We start from the raw sequence: 27045 nt of genomic DNA, 5'->3' as shown, positions 1-27045 counted from the left end.
CATTTATTGAATGTTAGAAAGCAAACATTATAAGCAGGAAATTACACTATTTATGAACGTTATATGCAGGAAATAAATACATTGTCCTTATGGGGGAAATATTGGGACTTTAAAAATATGACATTATAAGCAGGAAAACATTATATGCAGGAACATTATAACAGGGTTCTACTGTATTACTGTTGCTGTGAGTAAACCATTTAAACTTCAAACAGGATTTATAGGACTTAATTTTGGTATTCAAATAACATATTGCTAGAGATCTATAAATACAAACATAATAAATTTGTTTTGAATTTTATATTTTCGTATGTGATAATATTTTGGTTGTTGCAGTCAAAGATAATTCTCCAGAAACTAAGAGAAAACCTATAATATTAACTTTACTAAGTTTGATAGTGATACCACAAGATTTAAACAGTTACAGAACTTTGAAGGTTTTAAAATTTTTAACAATTTTGATAGCCACAACTTCCTAGCAATTAGGTTTATGGCACTTAATAACTTTTTAATTTTAACTCCTTAATTCTCCAGCTAGCCACTAGGCGTGAATGAACTGTCTACGATCAGTGTTGGCAGGATTATTACAGTGGTGTTAGCAGTAGTAGCAACATCGCAGACACAGACAATAACTAATGTGGGCTTTTCAGCATCATTAACAAACTCTGCAATCATATTTTTGCAAACTCAAATGAAATAAATTGGAATTTAAAAAAAAAATTTTGCCATTGCAATAAGCTGACATATATACGGTAGGCTCATTATGATACTTACCTTTATAAATATATTTTCTCCTTAACATTTTTTTAAGTGTTATGTATTTTACTCGTGATTTATGCTGTATGTAAATGTATTTATTCCAGACACAATTTAAAAGTTTGTGATTGCAATATATTAGAGTCAACTTATTTTCAGGTACTTATGATACTTTAGAATTATTATTTTCTTCCAGGTTCATAAATTAATTCCCTAATTCTAAAACAGCCCACCAGACAAAAAAAAATTTTTTTTTTTAGTAGTTGGCTTGAAAATAGTGTATTTTTATCATGGAAACATTCAGGAAGTATATTTATACAGTACTTATAAGTGTAGAAAAACCAATGGTGTCACTGCATACATTTCTAAGGAGACTATTGTGGAAGAAATAACAATGAAAATTGGGTAGGTGTTTTACATCAAAATGTTTTATTCTCAATCCAAGAAAATCTAATTTGCACCTGATGCATATTTACATGGTTTATAGTTAACTCAATAACAGTCTGCATTTGACACAACTACACACCTGCATACGTCACATTCACACATTACCCAACAGATACATAAGTACCTACATTGTTTATAAAAATTAAGCACTGCTCTAGTCAAATACTTAAATAAATAAGTATTTTATCACTCACAAGACATTCCTACAGTTATAAAAAAGTAACAAAATTAAGAAAATGTGCTTTAAATGAACAGAAAGATCATCAAAGCTGTGGGTATAAAAAAAAATTATTGAGTAGTAGAGATTGTGTTATGTTATTTGTAGAAGTTGTAAATAGATGCAAACCTAAATTCTAAGTTTTCAAAAATATAATAATAATATAATATAATGGTGAACACAGCTATTATTGCATAATATGTTGTAACAGTTAATTTATTTGAATCATTTTAAGTATCAAATATTTCATAATTTTACTTTTTTTTATCAAAGGTAGGTATAGGGGAAGGTCGGGTAGTACCGGACGGCGAGTAGTATTGGACACCACACAGTTGCGCCATTCCGCAATAGGTGGCAACACCTGCTGGTCACGCGTCGTTAGTTTGAGTTGAAGGATGCTAGATGTCAGCATGTTGCGGCCGTTAGCAGTGTCACTCTGTAACAGCGGAGTATTTTGTTGTATGTGTGATAAGACTCTGTGTACGAAGTTAAGTTTAGATACATGTAAAATCAATGCAGGTAAGTAAAAATATTTTTAATTGTTTCTTGATATTCTTCAAACATCTGTGTGCAATATACAGTAGGCTTTATTTTACTTACAAATTGTTAACCTTGATGGTGCAATGTTTCTGATAACTTGTATGTCGGGTAGTATCGGACACATTACCGTCGGCTGGTATCGGACATGTTGCTATGGGCATTATTCTGTCGGCTAGAATCGGACAGTGAGATTAATATAAAGTTATTGTGGTCGTAGCATTGCATTGCAATATTTTTTAGACATTTGCATCTCATATTACTTCTTGTGCATTAGTTTAATTTATTAATTTTTGTATGCACTGCATTAGTTGCTTTTATTTTTAAATTATCATTTAGGCCCCAAGAGAATAAATCATAACAGGCTCATATAATCTTCCAACCTTAAAGGAAATAGGAATTGATGGAATGATATTATTAGTTTCGCACTTCAGTTATTGAAAACACCAAGGCGGGAGCAGTCAATTGGTCAGACCGTTCGCCATCTGCCATAATGATCTGGGATCAATCCCCGATGGATATCACCCCTTGGACTATCGCTTGTAGGAATCGCGTCAAACAATGTCGTTGGTAGGCTGGTTTTCTCAGCGATGCATGTTTATTTCTCAGGTAATATGGGGAAGATGCGAGGAAAGTGGGCAGAACGTGATATGAAGTCAGCAATTGAGGGTGTGAACAGTGGACATATGAGCAGCAGAGAAGCCAGTGAGCGGTTTTCTGTCCCAAAAAGTACATTAGGCGACAGAATTAAACTACTTGCCAGAGGAGAAGAAATGAAACTGAAACCATCCTTAGGTTTATTTCAAAATACGTTTAGCGAAGAGCAAGAAGGGCTTCTGTATGATCATCTCAATAGTCTAGACAGGCAACTAATGCCATTAACAAAAAATGAATTCTTAAAACTAGCATTTCAATTTGCAGAACATTTAAATTTACCACATTGTTTCAACCCAGAGAAAATAATGGCTGGAAAAGACTTTTACTATGATTATATCAAAAGGCACCCAGGATTGAGCTTGAGATATGATGAGTCTACCAGTTAGAATCGAGCTGCAGGTTCTACCAAGAAGCAGGTTGATGTGTTCTTTGACAAACTAGTAGAACTGATGGAGGCAAAATCATTTAAACCCTTGCAAATTTTCAATGCCGATGAGACCGGCGTATCAGTAGTGCACACAAATCATCTCAAGCTCATGACAGTGAAAGGGAAAAAACAGGTGGGAAAATTAACTTCAGGAAAAAGAGGACGAAATGTGACTGTTCTTCTTAGCATCAATGCATCAAGTGATCAGTTTATTCCTCCCTTGTTTGTGTTTCCACGGGTGAGGATTGATCAGGAACTCACTAAAGATGCCCCAGAAGGTAGTGTTTTCGATGGCCAGCCCAGTGGTTGGATAACTAAAGATGGTTTCCTGAAATGGATAAAAGCCTTCGGTGAGCGAGTCAACCCTACCGAAGAGCATCCAGTACTATTGATTGTTGATGGTCACGCCAGCCACAAAGACTTAAGACATCATTCTTTTTTCTCGCACACACAACATTCATATGCTCAGTCTTCCACCACACACTACACACAAGCTGCAGCCTCTCGACCGAACATTCATGAAGCCATTTAAAAATGCATACAATGAGGCATGTTCGTTGTGGATGAGAGCATATCCAAATTTAAGAATAACTTTGAAAGATGTTGCTGGGCTCGTGAGACAAGCTTTGACCAAAGTATGTAGAATGGAACTCGCCAAGTCTGCCTTTGCTTGCACAGGAATCTACCCATTAAATTGCAACATTTTCTGACTTCGATTTTCATACACAGTCGCTACAGACAGTTGTTTAGAATGCTAGTCTGACAATAGGCCTACAAAACTCACTTGAACAGCCACCAGGTGCCACAATGGAAAATTCAGTGCTACAGAGCCATCTTTCTCCATCCACATGTGAACTACCATCTTCAGCTTCAACAGGAAGTGCAGTGCTCCAAAAGGTCCTGTCATCATCAACATCCACATATGAACAGCCATATCCAGGTTCAACAGCGACTGCAGTGCTCCTAAAGGTCCAGTCATCATCATCATCAACATGTGAACTACCATCTTCAGCTTCATCAGGGAGTGCAGTGCTCCAAAACCTCTCATCATCATCAACATATGAACTGGCCTCATCATCTAATCTCCAAAACCCCCCTTCAACATTAACAATCTCGCCAGGTAGTGAAAGATTTCAAAACCAACCTTCTACATCCAAAGAAATTTTATCACCCATGGACATTTCAACATCCATGGAACTATCCATCTTAAAGAAACTATCACCGCTTCCAAGTGTAACCCTTGCCAAGTTGCATAAAAGGAAACGACGGACAGACCAAAGCCAAATTCTAACTTCAAGTCCTTACAAAACCATGCTTGAACAAAAACGTCAGAACCAAGCCACAGACAAAACAAAGAATTCATCAAAAGGTACTCAACAGGTTAAAAAAAGGGGGGAAAACAGCAAGTAGGCGCTGAATTTTAAATGTGAAAATGAGAAGACTTTCTGCATCATTTGTGGAGAAGACTTTAATGAAGACTGGATTCAGTGTAGTGAATGTAGGGGTGGGCACATGAAAACTGTGCTAGTCTTGAGGGAAATGTTCTTTTTTATATTTGTGATATCTGTGGTACGAATGGACAGCAATTGTTCAATTTTACTAGTAAAATATTTGTGTAAGAAATGACTGTCCGATATTACCTTCCATGTTTCAAAAGCTGAAATACTTTACTTCTACATGTATTCAATTTTCTTAATATTTATTTCAAAGTTTGGTTCTTGTACTCTAAGATATAATTAGATACAATATTAATAATTTTTAATAGAAACCCAATTTTTATTTTAATGCATAACTACTTTTGATATACTAAAGAAAGCTTAGGTGTCCGATACTACCCGACCTTCCCCTACACCTTTTTAATTCTGCTCCAGTAATGGAAATGAAGCAGACAAATCAGCATAACCACATAGCTGCTTCATTTTCTCCTTGATTTTTGAACTTTTCCTAAATAACTGGATTGGCAGTTGTCCCATGAAATGAATAAGGTTGCTAACAATGGGACGGAAACAAGCATGCATTTTATCTATCTATGCTTATTGTGCTGACTGCAGGGTATGAAAACCCATGTTTTCTTTAAATAATATATTTAAACAATAATTGCTTACACAGTTTTTTATAACTATTATTTCACTCAATATTAAATAAAGCACTATTAAAAATTTTCTTTGGTTAATTATATTTTATTTTATAAAAACACTGTTTTTACCTATTTGTAATGTGTAACTCTTATTCTGGAAACTTTTTATTTATTCAACCTGAGATAGTTTACCCTCACAACACATCCAACTATAACCTAAATAAAAAATATTAAATATGATAAAAACATGTCAAAACTCAATTTGTTTGCAAATTACATATATAAGTACCTGATAATGAAGTACACATCAAGCAAGTGATGAAATACTTCAGAACCTAACATTTTGCTTCCTCCAAGAACAAACAAAACTGATCGAAAGGTAAGTACTGATTTTACCACAAGATGTTTGCTGGAATACTCTCACAAAATGTACAAAATCCTACAATAACAACTTACATATTTTTTGTCTAAAGTTTTTAGTGATACAAATAAACGAGATACCTACACAGTTGGCAAAGGCAGGGAGGGGCGTAGGAACCGGGGGGGGGACAGGGGGGACTTGTCCCCCTGAACTTTTTGGGTGGAGGGGACTGTCCCCCCCAACTTTCTAGACAGTGATATTTTTATTTTATAATATTATTCCGTATTTCTGTTATGCTATTTGAATAAATCAATAATCTAAGCAATTTTAAGCAAATCGGGTACCATGTATCAAAGGTTCATGTGCAAGAAATATGTCCAGCATCGAAATTATAACATTCAAAAACAAACTTTACTTTAAAGGCAAAGTTTATGAATTACAAACAAATTTTTTTAATGTTTCCAAGTGTACATGTTTTTTTAAATTTAGATTGAAAATATCGTAAATGAATTAGCTGTAGAAAATAATTTATAAAAATATAATTATGATTGTAAAATAATACTATTTAATTCCATTCGAGTAAAAAAAAAGAGAGCTTGTGCCCTCCCTGCCTTCTGCCCAACTTTATTTGTAAATTCTTCTCTAATCAAATTTTATCTTAAGGAAACAATAATAATTTTAACATCAATGTATCCATTGGTTAGATACAAAAACTGCTTAAAAAGCGCTATTTTGCACTTTTAAAATCAAAATTTTCCAGGGGAATAGGTTTACATGACATCAAAATCATTATTTGTCCCCCCCAACTTTATGAACACAGCTACGCCAATGGGCAAAGGTACTGAAATATGGATCTATTTCCTGGTATGTTGAGTATGTTGCTATATTATGGTATGCTAGGTATGTTGAGGTTCTATGATTACAGTGTGGAAGGACAATGAAACCTCCACACTTCCTCGCAAATATCGAGGATACTTGCTTGAGATGAGAAAAATGGGATCAAGAACATTTATATTGTATCTATGAATATTTAAAAAAAAAACTATAATACAAAAATTCTACATGATAATCAAGTATAGAGCTAAACATTTAAGGAAAATCAAATTATTTTTAAATACTTATTCAAAAAGATGTCAATCCTCTAACAGTGGATGGCATTAGTAACTAAAGAGTCTCTAATATAACACTAGAGTGTGTAATTGTACAGTTACTGATCATGCAATTGATTCGTACAATCATCACCACATGTACCATTAAAAATTCATCATATACATAAACCACTGCATGGCCACACAATGGCTACAATGTTTTTAAGGACTATAGATATTTAAAAAATGGGTGTGTGTACTTATGTACGCGCGTGCGAAGTTTTTAATTGCATGCAAATAATTAGATACAATAAAATAATAAAAGGGCTGTAAAAGATAGTCAACACAGTCAATAAAGTCAGGTTTAAATTTGAAAAATTAAATAAATAAAATTTAGAGAATAATAAATATATATGACATAATTTGTACTAAATATTATAAGATTATTAATTTTAAATATTTATTATTGATTATTAAATATTTTAAAAGAAAATAAATAAATTTTATAATAAATTAAAAAAATTAATTTAAGTTTATTAATTTTTTTAATATTTATTATTTTCTTAATTTAAAATTCACTTTTCATTTTTATCAAAAAGTTTTCATTAAATTTGTTCATTTTTTCTATAAATATTTATTATTTATTCAATTTAATAATAATTATTAACAATTAATATTTTAATTTGATGTTCGATTTTAATTTATATAACAAATTTTTTATTAAATATTTTATTAAATTTATTTCTTTATTTTGTAAAAATTAAATAACCAATAATAAATATTTAACATTAACAATTTAATAATATTTAGTATTAATTATATTAAATAATATTATTTTAATTTAGGCCTATATCAATAAATAATACATACGGATAGTTAACCGAATAGTAAATAATATTAATCAAAATATTCAATTTAAATCACTACTGAATATAATTTATTGGCACATATATAATTTGCACATGTATGAAACTAAAACACGTGTTGTGAATGTAGAAACTAGAAACATGTGGATAAATATTATAAATATGAAAACAGATCAGAGGCGACAGCAGGCCAACAAGTGCGACTAATAGAGGTTTTATTTCTATTTTGTTGGCAGGTTTTTTTTTCGAGACTTAATGAGCGTTTTAGCGGGCAGCTTCAACCTGTTAATTTTGTGTTACAGTGATGCACGCGCATCTTAAAATTTCACTCTCATCATTTTCTTATAACGCGCCTAAAGAAGTAGAACTTCAAAAAAACAGAAAATTAAAAATTAATTCACCAATATACACATGTGAGAATGTTTTAGTAGAATTATAAAATTATTTAGTGAACTTTCCAGTAGGCCTGAAGAAATTTGAAATAAATATTTGAAAACTTTAAAAAAATTTACACTACAAATATAATATAATTGGAAATAAGTACTAACTAACAATATTTATTATATGAATACCATAATAATAGAACCACATGAAGGGGTTTTCAACATTACAGCTTTACATCAGCATACTTATGGACATAAAATGCAGTCATACAAAAGAAACTCATAAGTGATTTTGTTAATTAGTCTATTAGTATTTGGTCATTCTTTCAACAATGCAATAATGACCTTGTTCACTAGAGCCTATTTCTATCTCAAAATTACCAACAATTAATGAGCACACACTGGCCACTAAGATTAGGTAGCACTTCAATGTGACACTGCATATTTATCTTGAAAGATGTGCATGTAACTTTCTATTCTATACTAACCTCTCCATGGATTCTTGAGATTTTCAGTTCTTCACAACTAATCAAATTCACTGTAATTATCTAAGAGAGGGCACACCCAAATAAAAACAAAAAAAAAAGTTTTTTTTCTTGTGTAGCAGCTTTTCAGTAAATAAAATAATAAAATTCGGAAAATACCTTTTTCAAACACTTAAGACGTAGGTAGGCCTACCTCTATTTACCCTGAAAACAAAGTTTCTTAATTCCTACTGGTTTCTTAGAAATTAAAGTTAGTAGGCCCCTGCAGTGAAGCGGCTGTCGCCATGTTGTGTCTAATTGCATTGCAGATCCTGTGGTTTTCCATACATTAGAACTTGTTTATTTTGACGTGACAACGTCTAATAAATCGATGAACGCCGGCTGCACGCACGAAAAAGTGTCCCACTACGGATGTGTCCTATTTACTCATTGTACGCATGCGTGGCATCTCTCTTCCACTCGATTGGAACGACCATCGAATTGACTTTTCAATCATATTTTCGTCGTTTGAATTATTAATATTATGTAATTTAACGATTGTCCACCGATTTTCAGCACAATCGGTACAGTTATTTAAAAGTAATGTTGAATATTCAAATACATTTTGAACCAAAATGGTGTTTTACAGTTACACATAATAATTCAAATTACAACCAGGATCTTTTGCACAATGTTTTAAAAAATATTGTAACACATTATAAATAGGTTTGGTGTATTTGGGATGTGTATTTGTTATAAAATCGAGTTATAAAAATGAAATAATATTATTCCCTTACCGTGAACAAAATTTTTATAAATGTATATATAACATCTGAAACTATTTATAAATGAATATGGCCTCGTGGCTGAGCGATCAGCGGCGCTATCTTCTAAATGTAAGGTTGTCGGTTCGAATCCTGGCAGGTGCGAATTTTTTTTTTGTACTTGTAAAACTAAATACGGCGCACATAACATTTCAAAAGTAATAAATATATTTGAATAATAAATGCAAATAAAAGTAAATTTATTAATTAAATTGTACATTTAATTTCACTCCTTTGTATCCATACAAAATAGTGATAAGTCAATAAAAATGATTCAATTTTATTCATAAAAGTATGCAGAGGTAGATTTTATCATACAAAAGATAGAAAAATTAAAAAAAAAATTCTTCCTCAAAGAATATAATATTTTTAATGCGTAAATGGTTTGGTTGCAAAAACCTATTACGGCTCAGTCTCTGGCCAAATATGATATTGCCTTTTCTTCTGGATCAATCATTTCATTAATGTTTTGTTATGACGTTGTCACGTTATACTATCGTCCGTAAACCGACTTTACAGACAACCAATTTTTTTGATTTGGTTATTGTAACGCAATGCAACGTATATAAAATCCTTAAAAAAATTACGTGATTTCCTTTTTTACAACAAGCGTCAACCTGTGATAGGGATTATTTTTAGCAGTATGGAGGCGCGAAGCGCTGATTTGTTACATGCAGTAGCACATAACCTGACGTATAAATTGAATTGTCATTACATGCATTAGCATGTAACCTGACATATAAAAGGAATATTACACATGATACATAATTCCTTTTATAGGTACATCAGGTTATGAGCTATTGCACATCACATAAAGGCACTTCGTGCCACATACTACTGAAAAAAAATCCCTGTCCAGGGTTGATGCTGTTGTTTGGATGCACAATTTTTTAAAATTATTATTATTTCATTGCGTTACAATATTTAATTTATATTTAATTCATTACATTTTTTCTTATCATTCTGAAAAAACTAAAAAGCTAGAATTAAAGGTAATACCACAGATTCAAGTCTTTTGCATACAAGAAGAATAAAATCCCACTATGATATTTTTATATTCACTTCCTGACGTAATAAATTTTGATTCATTTTCTAAGAGGGTATTGTGATACTTCCAAATTTACTGCTTTAAGACTGTTTAGGTTAGGTTTACAAATCAAAAATTATGTGAAATGGAAAGAATGGTTGGTTGTGTTGAATCAGCTATATTAAAAATATTTTAAAACAATGTGGATGTTGGTTATGTTAGGTTAGCTAAATTAAAATAGTGTGGATGGTTGGTTAGGTAATGAAAGTGATTTAAAAAATATTGTAAAATAACTGAACTGTTGATTAATTTAAAATGTACCTAACTGAACCCAGCAAACCATCCTTAATATTTTATAGTAGTATTTATATTGCATCTAACCTAAGCAACCATTCGAACTATTTCATAGTACTCTTAATGTAACTAACTTTACCTAAGTAATCATTCAGGTGTTTATATAGTACTGGTATCTTTAATGCAAGTAACATCACTAACAATTTAACACTTTTTTAAATGTACCTAACATAACCTTACTACTTGTAAAAATGGTTAACAATTGACCAAACTACTTGATGTATCACAACAACCTCTCAAAGTATGATTCAATATTTTTTTTAATATAGCCTATCCCAATTTATAGCATTAACATAAACAACCATTAAAACTGTAAATAATATGTAAACGAGTTGATAAACTGTAATGCCATCTTACATAAAAACTATCAAATATATAGGATGTAAGAAAATTTTTGTAAATATATTTTTAAGCTATATTATAAACACACCCCTCTCCTAGACTATTTTAAAATTTACAATTTATGTTAAAAATAGGGTAATTGTTCTGTATCTCATATCCAAGTTTAATCCTTGATTTTGATGGCATGATCATGTAAATATTGATGTTGAAAGTTTCTGCAAATAAAAACAATGAATAGGTAATGATCGTAAGTTGAATACAAAATATATTTTCCTTTTTATTCAACATAACTTTATAATTTATTTTTATATAACAAGTTTTTGTTATCTGCAGGATCTTTCGATGTACTAAATTAAAACAGCAAGCATCATGTACCACAGTACCAAAACGTACAGAATCATGACATCAAAATCACGGGATGAACTTGGAATCATGATACGTAACTTTTTCCCAACCCGCAAGCCAAAAATAGTGAAAATTTAAAAATAATAAACCAAACCTTTGGCAAATTGCTGCCAGAACATCTGGCGTAACCCACTTTGTAAATGAGCCTTCACACTTTGGGCTTCTTAGCGCTCGGCTGTCGGGCATCATCGTCATCTTCTTCATCCGCAGAGTTGTGGAATATAGGCTCCGGCTGTGTCCTGGAGTATGCCGGAGATATCCAGTAGGGGTTTTCCGCAGCCTCTTTGGCATACTTCAGGATGGCTTCGCGGGGGTCCTGGTCATCTTCAACCCGCTTGCTCAGCCCCAGGTTTCGAATCACGTACGAACTAAGCGTCCCGCCTGAAGAGGCCACGCGGCCCCCTTGACCCGAGGAGATGGGCAGGTCCGGTCGGCGAGACTTGATGGGGTCCTGCCGGTCCCGCTCCAGCTGCTTGCGCACAGACTTGGGCTTCTCCTGACGGAACATGGGCAGCGCATGCGGGGTGAGGATCTGCTGGCCGGCTACCACCTCCACCTGCTTCACCTTTCTCCGCGTCTTCACCACGCACAGCTTGGCCCCACGCAGGCTGCGTGCGTTGTCATAGTACACCTTCACCATGCCGTTCCCGCAACCCACGAATATCTGGTTCAACTTCGGGTGCCATTGCGTTTTTATCACGTGAGAATCACAAACCGTGAATTCATCCACGACGTCAAAAGTTTTGGTATCGTAAAATATGATCCTGCCATCTGTTTCACCCTTCTTCACAGACACTCCTGTCAGCACCATTGAGTCATCCGGGCTGAACATGCAGTCAGTAGCAGTGTAACGAGAGAAAAGGTTATTAGCGACGAGAAGCGGCTGCTTGAACGCTCGCAGATCCCAAAGCTTGAGCGAGTCATCACAGCTTCGTGTCGCCATCAGGGACCCCACGTAGGAGAAGGCCAGGCAAGATGCGTCATTGCCACTGCTGTGTGCATTGCGCAACAGCATGGCCGTATTCACAAACATTTTGCGATGATCCCACATCTGTATCGAGCCATCCACGCAAGCACAAGCCACCAGGTTGCCATCCCTGCTGTAGCTGCATGCAGTCGGTTCAGTCTTTAAACCATTCTGGGCCCTGCACTTCATCAGGGCCTTGTGATGCATCGGCTTCTCCACGTCCCACAAACGGCACGTGCTATCCTGCGAACACGTGAGGAACTCGTTACGCGCTCTCGGGTGCCAGCAGCCACTGTTCAATGGTGCAACATGACCTTTTGTCCTCGCCATATCTGTGATGTACTGGTCACCTTTCACGCATTCTGCCACTTCAAAGCCATCACGATCCAGAACTTTGGCTTGTGCAGCCCCAGAAATTACCAATATAACATCACCAGTAGTAGAGTACTGAAGTGCTCTTACTGGATGATTCTCGCAGGGCTGCAGTGTGCGGAAACTTTGCAACGTGGCGTCCATGCCTGCAAAATCCCAAAACCTTACCTCATAGTCCACAGAACCAGTGGCTAGACGTGCACCAGCTGGGTCTGTTGCTACAGCAACCACTGCTTTGGAGCCATGTAGGAGTGATATCTCATGACTTGCTGGTATTCTATTGTGTAGCTTTTCATCGTCACTTGCATCACTATCTTCTGAATTACCAGCTGCAACTTCATCTTCAACTGATTCTCTCAAATTTTTCTGTTTCGGTTCCAATATTTGTTTAGGAACTGGTGGACCTATGATATCATCATCACTGCTATTATCCTCTGGATCACCAGAGTTTAAGTTATCAAGTGACAATGGCTGCAACTTTTGAACTGCTGATTCTACAGTCGCTTTGTTTTCTCTAGCGGTTTTTGCAGCTCTTTCTACCATTTCTTCAATGTTAAACTGTTTAGCTTTCTTACCGAATCCATCAAAACCCATGATACTTTCCATGTTAGCACTTTCTGAATCGGTTTCCGTAGGCTCATCTTCGCAGGCATTTTTTGTAGCAGACTTAGAGAGTTCTTTACCGAATGTCCCAAACCCTGTTGTGAAGTTCGTATCCTTAGAAGTAATCTCATCTATCCTAGGGTTCTGCGGGACACTTTCCAACTTTGCACATATTTTACCAAACGTTATTAACTTCTTCTGTTTGAACATTTCATAAAATATAATTAAACTATACTTTTATTGTGACAGTATAAAAAATAAAAACCTGTCAATTGTTAAAAACTAGTATTGGTAGGTTTCATGAAACCAAACAATATTTCCATACAACAGAAGCCATTGCACTAAAATACTAAGACATATATCGAAAACATTTTACCGAATAAGATTATGAGTTAGATTTGTTGAAATATAATTCAATAAAATTATTGTAGAAAACATTCGAGTATATATAAATAAATGTTAACATAGATTGGAATCAACGAGATTGGAATATCCTTAGACCATTGAAAGACTGCTTCTTGAACGTATTGTTGTGAAGGCAAGATGAGCGACAGCTGACTGTTGGTAACGAGTACACAGGTTATATGGTGTTATTGTGTATTAACGACGTTATTTTACCATTAAAATGGTTATTTCTTGTGTCGCGTATGGTTGTACGCAAATATTCAAAAATATTTCATTTCAAAGGTGAGTTAAGACTAGTTACATTTGTAAGCAGGGCCTTTGTTTTGGGAATTTTTTGGTGTGTTTCTGGATAATTTTGGCAGGTATTGTATTGTTAGTTATTTAAATTTATAGAAAGTATTAACTTCTTCTTAAAACTGCCATTATCATGGCAAAGAATAGTCATCGATGTTTTGTGACGGCATGTGCGAATAATGTTCATGTCAACCCAGATGTCTTCGTCTTCAGACTTCCAAGGGCTCCAGAAAAGTAAGCATGGTATCTTAACTTACATGCTTTTATGACTAGTGGATTCAACTAAAATGCGCATATAATATTATTTTTTTTTTAAATAATTTTTAAAGGTGAATTCATCAGTACGAAATTTCGTTGATCGTAGTAATTTGAGGAATTAATGATGACAAATTCAAGGTTCGCGTTATCTCGTGAGGGTGCTGTAGCGGCAGTGCGACGTCGCCCTAAATTTGTAATAATTATATTGTATACGTTTTTATTTTTCCCCCATTCATTTGTGTCGCCACTCACAAACGGGAGGGTTTTTTATTGTTTAGAATATAAGTTTTAGTATGTAAGTTAAAGACGTTGCCGGGCGGACCCGAGCGGACCCGAACACGAACAAAGTTGACATGTAAATATTATTTAATTAATATCTCTAGGTTAAATAGTAATAGAGCCGTGGGAGAACGTGTGTTAATTTTAGGAGTGTTTTTGTATTTTTTATATATGATTTCAAGATACTTCATCGGAAAGGCATAACAGTAAACTGGCAAGGCAGGATGGCGAAATGTTTCTTCGAGGGAGCCCGGTGCTCGGCCAGTTCCACGCCGCCAATGACCCAGGTAAGATGCTGCCTTCCGCACCCGGGGACTTCACTCTTTGTTCGCTGAGTATTAATTCCGTTTTCTGCTTAATTCTTTCAAATCTCTTTCACGTATCCCCGGGGCCTGCCTCGGTCGGGGAACTGTTTAACGTAATCATTTTTCAACTCTTAACGAGACTTTTCATGTTCTATGTAATCGCTTGTGCAGGCCATGTGTGTGTGCCTCATTCCTGCATTCCAATAGGTGCCTGGGATCTTGGAGAAGCAACTCATTAGACTGTGTATGGGAGTACGCGCACATATTAAACATCTTAATTATAATTGTCTCTTTGTATTTTTTTGCACCGATCACGTGGCGACCTATACCTCGTGAGCAGGCGTGTTGGACGCCTGGAGAGCCCATTATTACTTTTTATACCATAAACGTGCCCGACTCTGATAGCAGGTCAGGTCTCAGTGTACTACGGGAGTTAACTGAGGGTCCATTCTTGCCTCACACTGGCGACATAACACCCTGAGATGGATGTTAGCTGGGTCCACATTCCCTGCCACATGGTGGCACCTATTACCAATCAACACCCTAGCGACCCTGTCGAAACCCGAACCGCGACAATACCCTACCAAAAATTTACAACAGAAAACAACAGAAAATACAACAGAACCTTACAACAGAAACCAACTGAAATACAATAGGATACAACAGGATTTTCTGTTGTATTTAATGCGGGAATTGGCCGCTTTCTGTTGCAAATCTTAGTGTATTTCAGTGGTTTCTATTGGTATTTGTTGCAAAACATTCTAATGGTTTCTGTTGTTTTCTGTGGGTTTTATTGTATTATGTTGGGTCTTGTTTTTTTGTTGCAAAGAGTTCTGTTGGTTTCTGTTGCATTTCAGTGTTATTCAAAGTATTCTGTTGGGTTTTGTTGTTTTATGCTGCAAAGAGTTCTGTTGGTTTAGGTTGTATTCCAGTGTTTTTCATTGTATTCTGTTGGGTTGTGTTGTTTTCTGTTGCAAAGAGTTCTGATGGTTTATGTTGTATTCCAGTGATATTCATTGTATTCTGTTGATTTATGTTGTTTTCTATTATATTCTAGTGTTTTTCATTGTATTCTGTTGGTTTCTATGGCATTCCAGTGTTTTTCATTGTATTCTGTTTTTTTTTCCTAACCTAACTAAAACTAAGTGTATTTGGGAGGGGTCCGGGTTAGGGAGGGACCTAAGTGTATCTCAGGCTTGAGACCGGACCCCATCAGAGTCCCAACTCCCACAGCAAGCACAAATCCCTGTTACTTTTCACAAGGTAAATACTTGCCCAGATGGGGCCTAACCTGCATATTAAAAATTCAAAATCAAAACCAAAATCAAAACCTATGCTGAAAAATGTAAGGTGGCAAAAACATTGACCGAACACATCAAATATATTTTCCAAGTTTATTGTTAATCTTTATCTATCACAAATAGTACAAAAATAGTTAGATCTCATAAATATATCACAAATATTTATAATTGACTAGAGACATCTCATAAATAACATATTTTATAATTTACACACAATAAATATTCCTGACTTTAATACTTTCTTTGGTTTCAAAACTCTAGGCTAGAAGAGCCAACATATATTACAAGGTACATTTAAATGCTTAATGACTTTAAACCAAAAATAAACTTACTATTAATCAACTCGCAAGGAAAAGATCTTTGGAGAGCTAAAATCAATTAATTATTGAAAGCAATATGGCCGCCAACAACAAGCAAAATGCACAGGAGGTGCAACAAAATTGACCAAGTGCCAATCCACATTATGAACACCTAAGGCAACACTAAGTTTAAACAGGTGCATCATATTCGCACAAAACACAAGTCCAATGGTTGCTACTCAAAGATATTTTCATCATTATCAAAACTTTAAACTCTACTAGCCATATCATAACAAATAATTACAACACTCATACTTAGCTCTCCAAAACACCTTGCCTTCTGCCAATCTCTCTCTCTCTCTCTGCCTCATATTGATGTTGGTGATGGTCCTGCTGCTCCATGCTTAACTGGTCAAAATCCCGGGCTTATATACCCATTTTCGAATGTTCTAGAAAGATCTTCATACCAGTTCACATAATCGATAAACAACCAATTTCCGGGATTTATTCTTCTTCTTGCTAAATCCGGAGTTGGTAACACTGAATTCGATGTTGTGTAGGAATGAAGTCTCCACTTTGTCTATGGTATTTTGTTTGAAAGTGAACTGTCTTCTGCCGCACACAGCCGTAGCCTATCTATGAGTCGTGACGTCACAAGAGGTCAGTTTTTTTCCTACACGTCAACATGAGAGGTAAGCTTCTTCATGTCTTTAAATGTTTGGTGGTGGAAATTTAATTTAACGTCTCATGACCATACACGGTCACAGGCTGAAGCCTATACGCCTTAGTCATTCTGGGATTAGCCATGCAGGGAGAGGGTCACATGCATCGTGTGCTAGGAGAGGATTGGCCAGCCATGGCAGCGATTGGCGCCATGACTAACTCCCCTCACTCTTAACTCTAGACTAAACTACTAGATAAGTTGGGCCCAGGTAAAACCCTCATAGACACAGGGAAAACCCTGGGCACTTTCATGCGGGATGCCAAATTTCATGCATTAATTTCAGGCAAGTTAAATACGGGATAAAGAAGGATGGTTCAGGAAGAAGAGGTGGTCAGAGCAGAAAGAGTCTAGCATGCGGGATTTGGGCGCTTGGACTTAATGTCCGCATTGTTTGTTGTTCTGCAGTTCTGGATCTTCTGACCAGGGACTCAAGCGCCCCTGGTGGTGGCTGGCCACACCGGGCAACCCACTCCGCCTCCAGTTGCACCTAAATTAAAAGAAGAAAATTATAACACCTTACTTACTAAAGATACACAAACAGAGCATATTTCACTATGTGTACGCTCTGCTAGTGCGGAGCGTAGGCTACATTATTTAAGATATTTTAAAGCTAATAACTTAATATGAACTAAACTATTATATTTTTGGCATTTTATTTGATTTTTTGTTTTAGTTTTTATTATTTTTATTTTTTCTCTCTTAGCCTAATATATTATATTACTTTATTTAGTATCTTAATATCTATGCACTTAAATATAGTGGTAGAACTGCCAACATTTATAAAGTCACAGGCGAATGGGAACAGAGCACTCGTATTATTGCGTCGGTCTAATTAGCAAACCTCGTAAATCCCTGAAGACAAATTTTACAAGAGAAGCAAAAAACTGTATCATTTTTTTTTTGTACTAAATATGTGTTTAATTCATCACATAATAGTTAAAACACCCCCTGACGTTTGTCAATAAACTCTGTGTCAGTTTTTAATTATTAAACCTTTTTTTAATGGAGTTACGAGGTTTTACAATCATAAATTCAAACTAAATATGGAGATACGAGGTTTGATAAGATATAAATCTTCTTATTGGCATAAACTTAATATTGATATTAAAACAATTTTGAGATGAATAATTATAGCACCAAATTTATTCGTGTATTATAAAAAAGTATCTCTAACAATACAAGGGTTATTTCCGATATTGAACAGTAAGGACAGTATACAATACACAACAGCAATATTGTATAGTACATAAAATCAACATTGACTATGAATTCGTTTGAAAGAACATCAAGATAAAACTAGCTTTTAAATACTTATAAATGAGGCAATAAATATTGCTCCAACAAATTGGGAAAGAAAAAAAAATTACCCCTCAGTAAATCACTGCTTCAGTTTTGAAAAGGAAGGCTATCATAAAATAAGTGATAGTCTGATTCCATAGTTGTTTTCAGGGACTGCAAATGGTCGTATTTAGATTTATTTATCTTCAGCCTCTTAGTGTACAGTGCTGGCAAACTATCAAATGGCTTAGCAGTAATGTTTTTTTGCGAATAGGCAAGTTCTTCCACTCTTCTGTGAAACCCAACTTGTAGGAAATAACCCCATCTGGAGTGTACTTCAAGGCTCTGATGTCGGTAACACATGGATCCCCAGCTATTCTGCTTGGTCTGATAGAGCTATACACTTGAGCATGATCAAATCTTCATAAAAAAAACTGTGAGTCAAATAATGAACTTCATATGAACTTGGATTTCTCTGTGCTTCCCTGCAAGTTGCGATGTAGTCAGCTGGAACATTAATCTTCTTGTTTTTCAGCTTATTTTCTATCTTCGAGTGCATGTAGTCTGCCTCCATTTGTTTGTGTCCGACCTCCAGAAACTTTTGCTCTATCGTTACACACTTTGCCGTATTCCGGGGTCTCGGGCTCGAGTCCCGGTGCGGTTCCTAGCGGGAGTGGCTGTTGCAGATGTAATGAGTCCGGGTGGGCGCCAGACTAGCTCTGGTGCTAGTCGGTAGTTGGGTCGTGGGGTCGATTGCCCTGCGTGGCCCACTAGGACCGTCGGCGATGTTGCGTGGGTTTAAGGAATTCCCTACTCGGCGGTGGTTAGGGATAGCAGGTTTAAAGAAGCATACGCTGAACTGAGGTAATAAATGACGGACGTCATTTATTCAGGCGACGGTGGCTCTGGTGTAACATTGTTGGTTACACGCCACGTCGTACAACAGGTGACGTCACCAGATACAAAAACTACACAATTACACGCAACTAAGTCTGAAGTTACTTAATTAACGTGGCACAAGTTTACAAAAGGAATGTTACACGAGGTTGCGTTACACAAGTTTACGAATGTTACGTGGAGAGATGCGTCGCACAAGTTTACAAAAGGAATGTTACACGAGGTTGCGTTACACAAGTTTGTGAATATTACGTAGAGAGGTGCGTTGCACAAGTTTACAAAGGAATGTCGCACGAGGTTGCGTTACACAAGTTTATGAATATTACGTAGAGAGGTGCGTTGCACAAGTTTACAAAAGAAATGTTACAAAGTCACTAATTATTCCGTATTCTCGTGTCCCTAGGCGTTTCTGAGCCTGGCTGCTCAACGAGGGGTGAGGGTGATTGGCGGCGGCCAATCCCGTAAATCTGCGTATCGAGGCGGTGCTCGCGTCCACGGCAGTGGAGCGAACCGCAGCTAAATTCGCTCAAAAGTTCCCTTACGGGGAGTGTCAGTGCCGGAGCGACTGAGTTTTAACAAAAGTTCTGTCTCCTCGGGAGACGGCCCGTACCGGATAATGGACCTACCCCGCGGACCAAGTGTGGTGCGGGGGGGGGGGGTTGATATTTATGCGGCCGGATTAGGTCCTGGACCGAAAAACTGGACCGGGTACACACGGAGAGATTATTAAAAAGGGGTTTGAAGAATTACTATATTTACCAGAAGTGAACTCGGTGTGGACAAAGGATGATGTCTCTCCGTGGGACGTGCATCCGCCCCGGTCCACGAGTCGCGTTGTACTGGCGTCATGTCATGGCGTCCGGCCGAGGCTCGGTGGCCCTCGCGCCAGGGTTGACCTCATTACGTTAGTTTCTGATCTGATAAGTTAATAAGAGAATTTAATGATGTTAAATTCTTATATTAATTATAAAGGCTGAATCAAAGTCATTCGTCCCTTCTACGAATTGAAAGTTATTATATATAGAATTATTATGTTTGAATTTTTACGTCACACCAGCGACTGTTCGTCTCTTGTCAGATTGCTCTGGTGGGATTAATGACGCAACACAAGGTTTGAATAATTATGTCATAAGGTCTGATTGACTGATTCAGGCAGAAGGCCACCAGGGGAACACTCACACGCGTATTGCTTTAGTTACACACGTGAGTGCCCGGGCACTCCTACGTCGCACTTTCGTTGACCAACTTCAAATAAATACATAATATTGTTTAATAATTAGTGTTTGTTTTTTAACGTGGCTGGTTTTGATGACGATCTGCTTATTTTGGGGGGGTCGGGTTCTACCTTGGTTGCTGGTGGCTCGCCTGACTCGGGTGGGCCATGGCTAGGGGCGCGTTCCGTTAGCGGGGGTGAATACTGGCTGTTGCAGGTCGGGCTTTAGGGTGGCCTTCGGTCGGACGACGTCAACTTTGTCACCGATATCTGTAAGAGTGCATTGGCGAGAGTCATATTTCTGTTCTGATAGCAGCAACCATCACTATACAGTATCAATTTGTCGGCATCGTTCCTCAAATGTAGTTGCGACAAGATGAAGTTGCAAATTATTGTAGCAAACTCATTTGAACCAAGGCCCCTCTCAGTCTCGTTCCACAGATAACAGAAGCCATCTTTGGCTTTCAAATTGAAAACAGTAAAAGAAAACAATGGAAGTACCAATATCGTAAAGAATGTATAATGTTCTACAAGGGGTACTCATGAGATCCATGCCGAAATCATTCTTGGCTCTTGACATTCTGAAATGAAGAATGGATAGCTAAATCGTATAAAATAGTTTAGACATTACCTCCAAAAACATTTTATATTATGGCCTGTATTACAAAAGTTTGAATAGTATAATTTATTGTAATAAGTGTTTTGTATGCATAAATAACCGATGGACAATAGTTAAAGTGTGAGATAATAATAAAATGTACCTGCTCCATATGTACAAACAATATCGAAACAACTAAAATAATATTTTAAAAACAATTAATAGACAGTGCAACAATAACACTGTGTTTTTTTACTAACAAAATGGAGTTACGAGGTATGCTAATATGCAGGAAATCGACAGCTGGAGATAAGAGGTTTTCTGAAAATAGGATTGTAGACCTTAGGGATTGTTTATTGTTATGATTTTTTGAATGGTAATAGAACACATAACTGAGTATATAGTAGTACCAAAAACCAATTTTTGACAAAAAGTGGAGTTACGAGGTTTGCTAAATTGCTAATTTGTTTTAAATATTCAAAATTTTAACTAGCCATGCCCTGCAGCAGTGCTACCCATCGGAAAGCAGCATGCCACTCGTATCGGCATCCCCAGTTCGATCGGTGTTTATTTGCACTGACAATCCGGGCAAACACGTTGACGCCAACCATTAGTGCTCCTCGAATCCGCACAGACCGCTATGGCGCATCACCGCCTCGCCTCGAGCGTGTGCGACGTGAACGCACCTGGGTGCAGGGTGGTGCAACGCCTCGAACATAAGCTGCCCTGCCTAATCGACTGTCGCCCGCGCGAAAGTCGACCACGGGGGTACTGTTAGGTGACCTGATTACCTGGACTTTGAAATTAACATTCAGCACTCTTAAAAACAATATTAATTAAGTAATGGCTATGTTTAAATATTAATTGTAATTCTTGACTTTAGCGCGATCAGGCAAGTTATTTACGGGCAAAGCCCGGCCTGGCCTCTCCTCCTCCACCTCCTGGAACTGAACCCGTTAGGGCGTACCAAGAGCACTAACTTTTCTTCTTTGCTACACCCAGGTTACCTCGGTGAGGACCCCTGAGTGGCTTGGCCTCAGATGTACTTCACTCCTCTGAATGGTATATCATACCATTCGCCTTTACCTGAAAATAACTTGCCCATTCTGTTTTCACCGCCGTGCCAGCAGCCAGAATAAAGCTTTGTCAAGATGATTATATGTTCCTTGTCCTTTTTGAGTCCACTCATAAAAACACGGCGGCAATTAATAAAACATCCTTTCTTTCCTTAGTGAGGTCACTCACATGCCACTGTGACAGGTCGGTTGACCTGACCCTGACACAGTACCATGTAAGGGCACAGACCTCACTTCCTTCTGGTGTTTCTCTTCCACTCTTTCTGTGACTGTTCCTTTGCCTTTCCTTGTCCTTCTTGCTGTCTCCGCAGCCTCACTCCTCCTCCTGCTTTCTTGTTTCCAACCATAGCTTTCTGGTTCCGTCTTCTTTTAATACATAGTTAAAATCTTGGTCATTTTGTTAAAATACTGGATACATGGAATGTCTTCTTTTAAGATCTTTGTTGTCCACACATAAAATTTTCCTTCCAAGTCTCGAGCATAAAAACAAATGGTCCACAGATTAAGATTTCTTATTTTTCGTCCAATAGTAAAATATTTGTTCCTTTTTCTCCTCTTCCTCTTCTTCTTCTCTCTCTTTGGGTGGTTTCTGTCTTGTTTGGTTATCTTGTGGTAAGCTGGTCTGCGGTGTCCCTTCATTCTCTCTTTACCAGCCGGTAGCCTGTAAAGGGTTTTGTATGATCGAATACAAAACGTCCGAAGGTCCGTTTCGCTTGCTTTTTGAGATCTTGGAAATCCAGAGGTATGCCCAGTCGACCAAAGTTTACTTGCAAGAGTTCCTTGAGTTCCTCGACATCCAGGGGTAGGTTGTTTCTTGCCAAGAGATGTTTGTCTTGAAGTGGAAGGTTTGGGAAGTTTATCTCCCCCCCACCCTCCATACTTCTTACCACTTCAGCTATTGCAGCATTCTGGATGTCTCGTTCGTCAAGTCTTGCAAGTCTCATGTCGTATTCCCATTTGCTGTAGATCATGGTTGGGTCAATACCTCCGATTTTCTGTTCTTGAACTTTTATTGGTTCTTGCTTTGAAGTTTCTGGTTGTTCAACTTCGTTTTCTCCTTCTTTCTCCTCTTTAAGCTCGTCCTTCACCTCTATGTTATTTGTGGGACCTGGTTGGACTGTTACTGGCGCATTTACTTTTTTGATGTAATTATGCACTGCTCTTCTCTCTTGAGATCTTCTTTCTTTACCGGTTACTTTTTCAGTGTGACCTTCTCTGACAAAGCAGAGAGGTTTCCACTGAAAGGGCCATAGAGCAGGTGCGCATCTTTTATCAGCCATCTTGTTCTTCATATTGGCCTTCTTGTTCAAACCATGTGTCGAACTGTTCTAGTCTTTTGCCAAGCGCCAGCACATATCTTTTCCAGATTCCATAGCTTTCCTTGTTGCTTAGCATGTTCCTTATGTTCTGGAGGTCACAGTTGACAGCCTCCGCTTCTCCTGCTGCGATGTTTCTGAGGTCGTTAGCCTTTTCGCATTCTAGTAGTACGTGCATAGCGGTGTCAGGAACCAGGCAGGTTACGCACATTGGATTGGCAGCCAGGGCCATACTGTGTAACTTATCCTTGAAATTACCATGGCCAGATAGATATTGCGTTACATAGTGTTCTGGCTTGATCCATTTTTTCTGAAGTCTTTCCCTGATATTCGGGAATATCGTATATGTATGTCTGCCTTTGTCACTGTCGTCCCATCTTTGTTGCCATTGATCCAGCAGTAGTTCCTTAGATGTCTTCTTATCGGCAGGTGTTATCGCCTTTCTGGATGCTAGTAGTGCCAGTTCTCCTCTTTGCTTGACTACCAAGTCTATTGGCGGTATTCCAGCAATCACCTGTAGTGCCTCTGTCGACACAGTTCTGTATGCTTTGGTGATTGTGATCAAGGTACTTCTTTGTGCCGAGATCAATGGCCTTATCTTATGACAGTTTTCCAATTCCTGGTACCAGACAGCCGCTGCGTAGCACGTTACTCCCAGAAATACTCCCTCATATATGGTCTTTAGCGTGTCAAACTGCAACCCCCAGTTAGAAGGTGCGACCGTTCTTAGTTTCTGAAACAATGTGATAGCTTTTGTGCTAATTTTCTTTATGTGACCTTGAAACCGTCCGCGGACATCAATATGTACACCCAGGTATTTCAATTCTTTGACAGTTCTTATTGGTCTTCCCATATATCGTATTGCAGGTGGTCTGTTTGCACTGAGTGTTCCTTTGAGCATGATGGCTTCCATCTTATGTGGGGCTATTTGAAGTTTACATTTGCTTGTCCATTGGCCTATTTCCTGAAGTGCTATGTCAGCTTTTTCCTCTAGCATTCTTCGAGATGCTCCTGGTATTATGAGCAGCCCATCATCCGCATATCCGTATATAATACATCCTTCAGGAAGTGAGAGTCTTAATATATCGTCAAATAGCACATTCCAAAGTAAAGGGCCTAAGACAGACCCTTGGGGACATCCTTTTGTCAATTTCTTGACGTACGTATAGTACCCCATTGTGTTCTGGCATTCTCTATTATCGAAGAATGCATTGATAGCCATGTACAGGTTGGATGGACATTTTAGTTGTTTAAGCCTCCACATAATTTGTGGCCACCACGCATTATCAAACGCTCCAGCAATATCCAACGTGATTGCCATTGTGTATTGTTGTCCATTATTATTAACTTCTTTCATGATGTCCAGTATTGCAGTTTCCGTACTCTTTCCTCTCCGGAATCCATATTGTCTACAGTTTAGTCCTTGGACGGTTTCAAGATAGTCCGTTAGCCTTTGTGAGAGTAGTCTCTCATAGATTTTGCCCAGTATCGGTAGCATAGTTAATGGCCGGTAGGAGTTGAGAGCTCCAGGATCTTTTCCATTGCCCTTGTACAGTATTTTAAGTATACCCTTTTTCCAGATATCCGGAAATATGCCTTGATGTAAGCATTGATTATACAGTATTAGTAATTCATCCTTTATTCTACTGTACACTCTCCATATTATTTCGGTGGTCAGATTGTCATGACCTGGCACTTTCTTCGCTTTCAGGTTTTTGATGATCCAGTTCAGATTTTCTTTGGTAAATTCTGGTGTATTCTCTGTATTAGGGAGAATCTTCATTTCCTGACGTTTATATTGTTGTTCATTATTTTCTGTATCCATATTGTCGTCAGGTAACAATCCATGTATAATATACCTTAGGTTTTCAGCTACAGAGGTAGTCTGAATACCGTTTATTATGAGCCCTGGCATTTCAATAGGGTTCTTGATTTTGTTGGCACATAACTTATATACAAAACCCCATGGATTGTTGTTCCCTTCTACAGTTACCAGATTAATCCATGATTCACGCTTAGCTTTTTTAACCATATTTTTGTATTCTTTTTTTGTTAATCTGTACTGGTCAATCAAAGCCTCTCTTCGACATTGATTATGTTCTCTTTTGAATTCCTTGCACCTTTGTCTGGTGATCCTTCTTTGTCTCTCCAACTCCTCCGTCCACCATCCATGTCTATCTCGAATTTTGTTTTCTATGACATGTAAATTATTGTCACAAACTCTTTGAATAGCTTCTGTTAGAAGGGGTGCGTCTATTTGAGGATTTCCACTTTTGTATCTTCTATAATGGATCATTTCATTTACCAGTGCTTTGTCAAATTTTTCCCAATTGACATTTTGGCATCCATATCTCTTATTGTTGTCTGCATATATTACTTGCTCTTTTCCATTCTTTATCTGGTACATCACCAGTCTGTGATCACTGGTGATGTCTTCGGTTACTTCCCAGTTTTCCACGCTGTTCCTTAATTTCATGTTCGAGATTGTAACGTCAATAAATGTTTCTGCATCGCATGCTGGTGATACATAAGTTGCCATTGTACCTGGTACATTGTGTACCATCAAATTGTTTTCTACAATGTAATGCGATACTTTGACGCCTTTTTCATCAATGTAGGGCGAGCCCCACATACCTGATTTTGCATTCACATCTGCTCCTATGATGATTTTCTCTCCTCTTACCAATTGTAGAATTTTACCCCATTTCTCTAGATGGATTTCTGTTGCATCAGAAAACTGGAAGTAAGATGACACCATAAAAAGTTTGTTTGAGCCAAGTTCAATGCAGACACATACATGATGTTCGCAGCAGACTGAGGTCATTTTAAGCACTGGCAAATTTGGATTCCTGACCCAAATTGCTGCTTTCGGTTTTGGTCCATTATAGAACAGTTTACCTGGAATATCCAAGATCTTTTCTCTGATTGCATATGGTTCTTGGATAAGAACTATGTCCAGGTTCTTTTCTTGGGCAATTTTGCTGATCTCCACCGAGGCGACTGAAGAACCCTGAAGATTTATTTGACCAATTTTTAAGGGAATGCAACTATTCATAGTCGATTCTATCAAGTTCCCTTGATACAGCCTATTGGTATTCAGGACAATCAAAGGAATCGACTCTGTGATTATACTCTTTCTTGGCCCGTTTGCAGTTTGCACACTTTCCTTGGTCTTTTTCTTTACATTCGCTGAACTTATGTCCAGCTTCCCCACATGCAGAGCATGTCAGAAGTCCTCGACATTTGATGGCAGTATGTCCATAGCCTTGACACTTATAGCAGCGCGTGGCTACTATGTAATCCTTCACTCTGCATGAGGAGAAACCAATATAAATGTGTCCTTTTTCAATCATCATGTTCCTTATAATGGGAGTACATTCCATTACTAAATGTACCCTTTCCTTATTTTCCTTAGGGCCCTTTCTGAGTCGTACAATACAGTCCTTTTTGAAGGTTGCCAAAGATATGTCCTGTTCCCTCATATTCTGAGTGTGAATCACTTCACTTATGTCAGCCTTGTCCATATCTCTAGGCACATCATAAATGATGATTTTTGGCCCTCTATTTTTAGGTGTTTCGAACTTTATCCCCAGGGCTCTCAATCTCTCGGTGTTTCTCAGTTTGTCGA

The 27045-nt window shown here is 37.3% G+C and overlaps 1 protein-coding gene across 2 annotated transcripts; it reads right to left on the bottom strand.

The window, feature by feature from the left end:
• Nucleotides 1-1162: 1162 nt before the first annotated feature.
• LOC134531249 (gastrulation defective protein 1 homolog) lies at nt 1163-13719 on the bottom strand. 2 transcript variants are annotated; one of them, XR_010074976.1, is made up of 2 exons: nt 11327-13719; nt 1163-1856 (listed from the first exon to the last, which is right to left on the bottom strand). XR_010074976.1 is itself a non-coding variant. In XM_063366939.1 (2 exons), the coding sequence occupies exon 1, from the start codon at nt 13382-13384 to the stop codon at nt 11381-11383; it is 2004 nt and encodes a 667-aa protein (XP_063223009.1). In that variant the 5' UTR covers nt 13385-13700; the 3' UTR covers nt 1163-1856; nt 11366-11380. The 2 variants fall into 2 exon arrangements, 1 of the variants encoding a protein (XP_063223009.1); XM_063366939.1 differs by having other exon boundaries at nt 11366-13700.
• Nucleotides 13720-27045: the final 13326 nt, after the last annotated feature.

This window comes from Bacillus rossius, chromosome 3 (assembly GCF_032445375.1).
Source record: "Bacillus rossius redtenbacheri isolate Brsri chromosome 3, Brsri_v3, whole genome shotgun sequence".
In the NCBI taxonomy this organism is placed as follows: Eukaryota; Metazoa; Arthropoda; class Insecta; order Phasmatodea; family Bacillidae; genus Bacillus; species Bacillus rossius.
The sequence above is the reverse complement of the archived record's forward strand: the minus strand, read 5'-3'. Positions and strand labels throughout refer to the sequence as shown.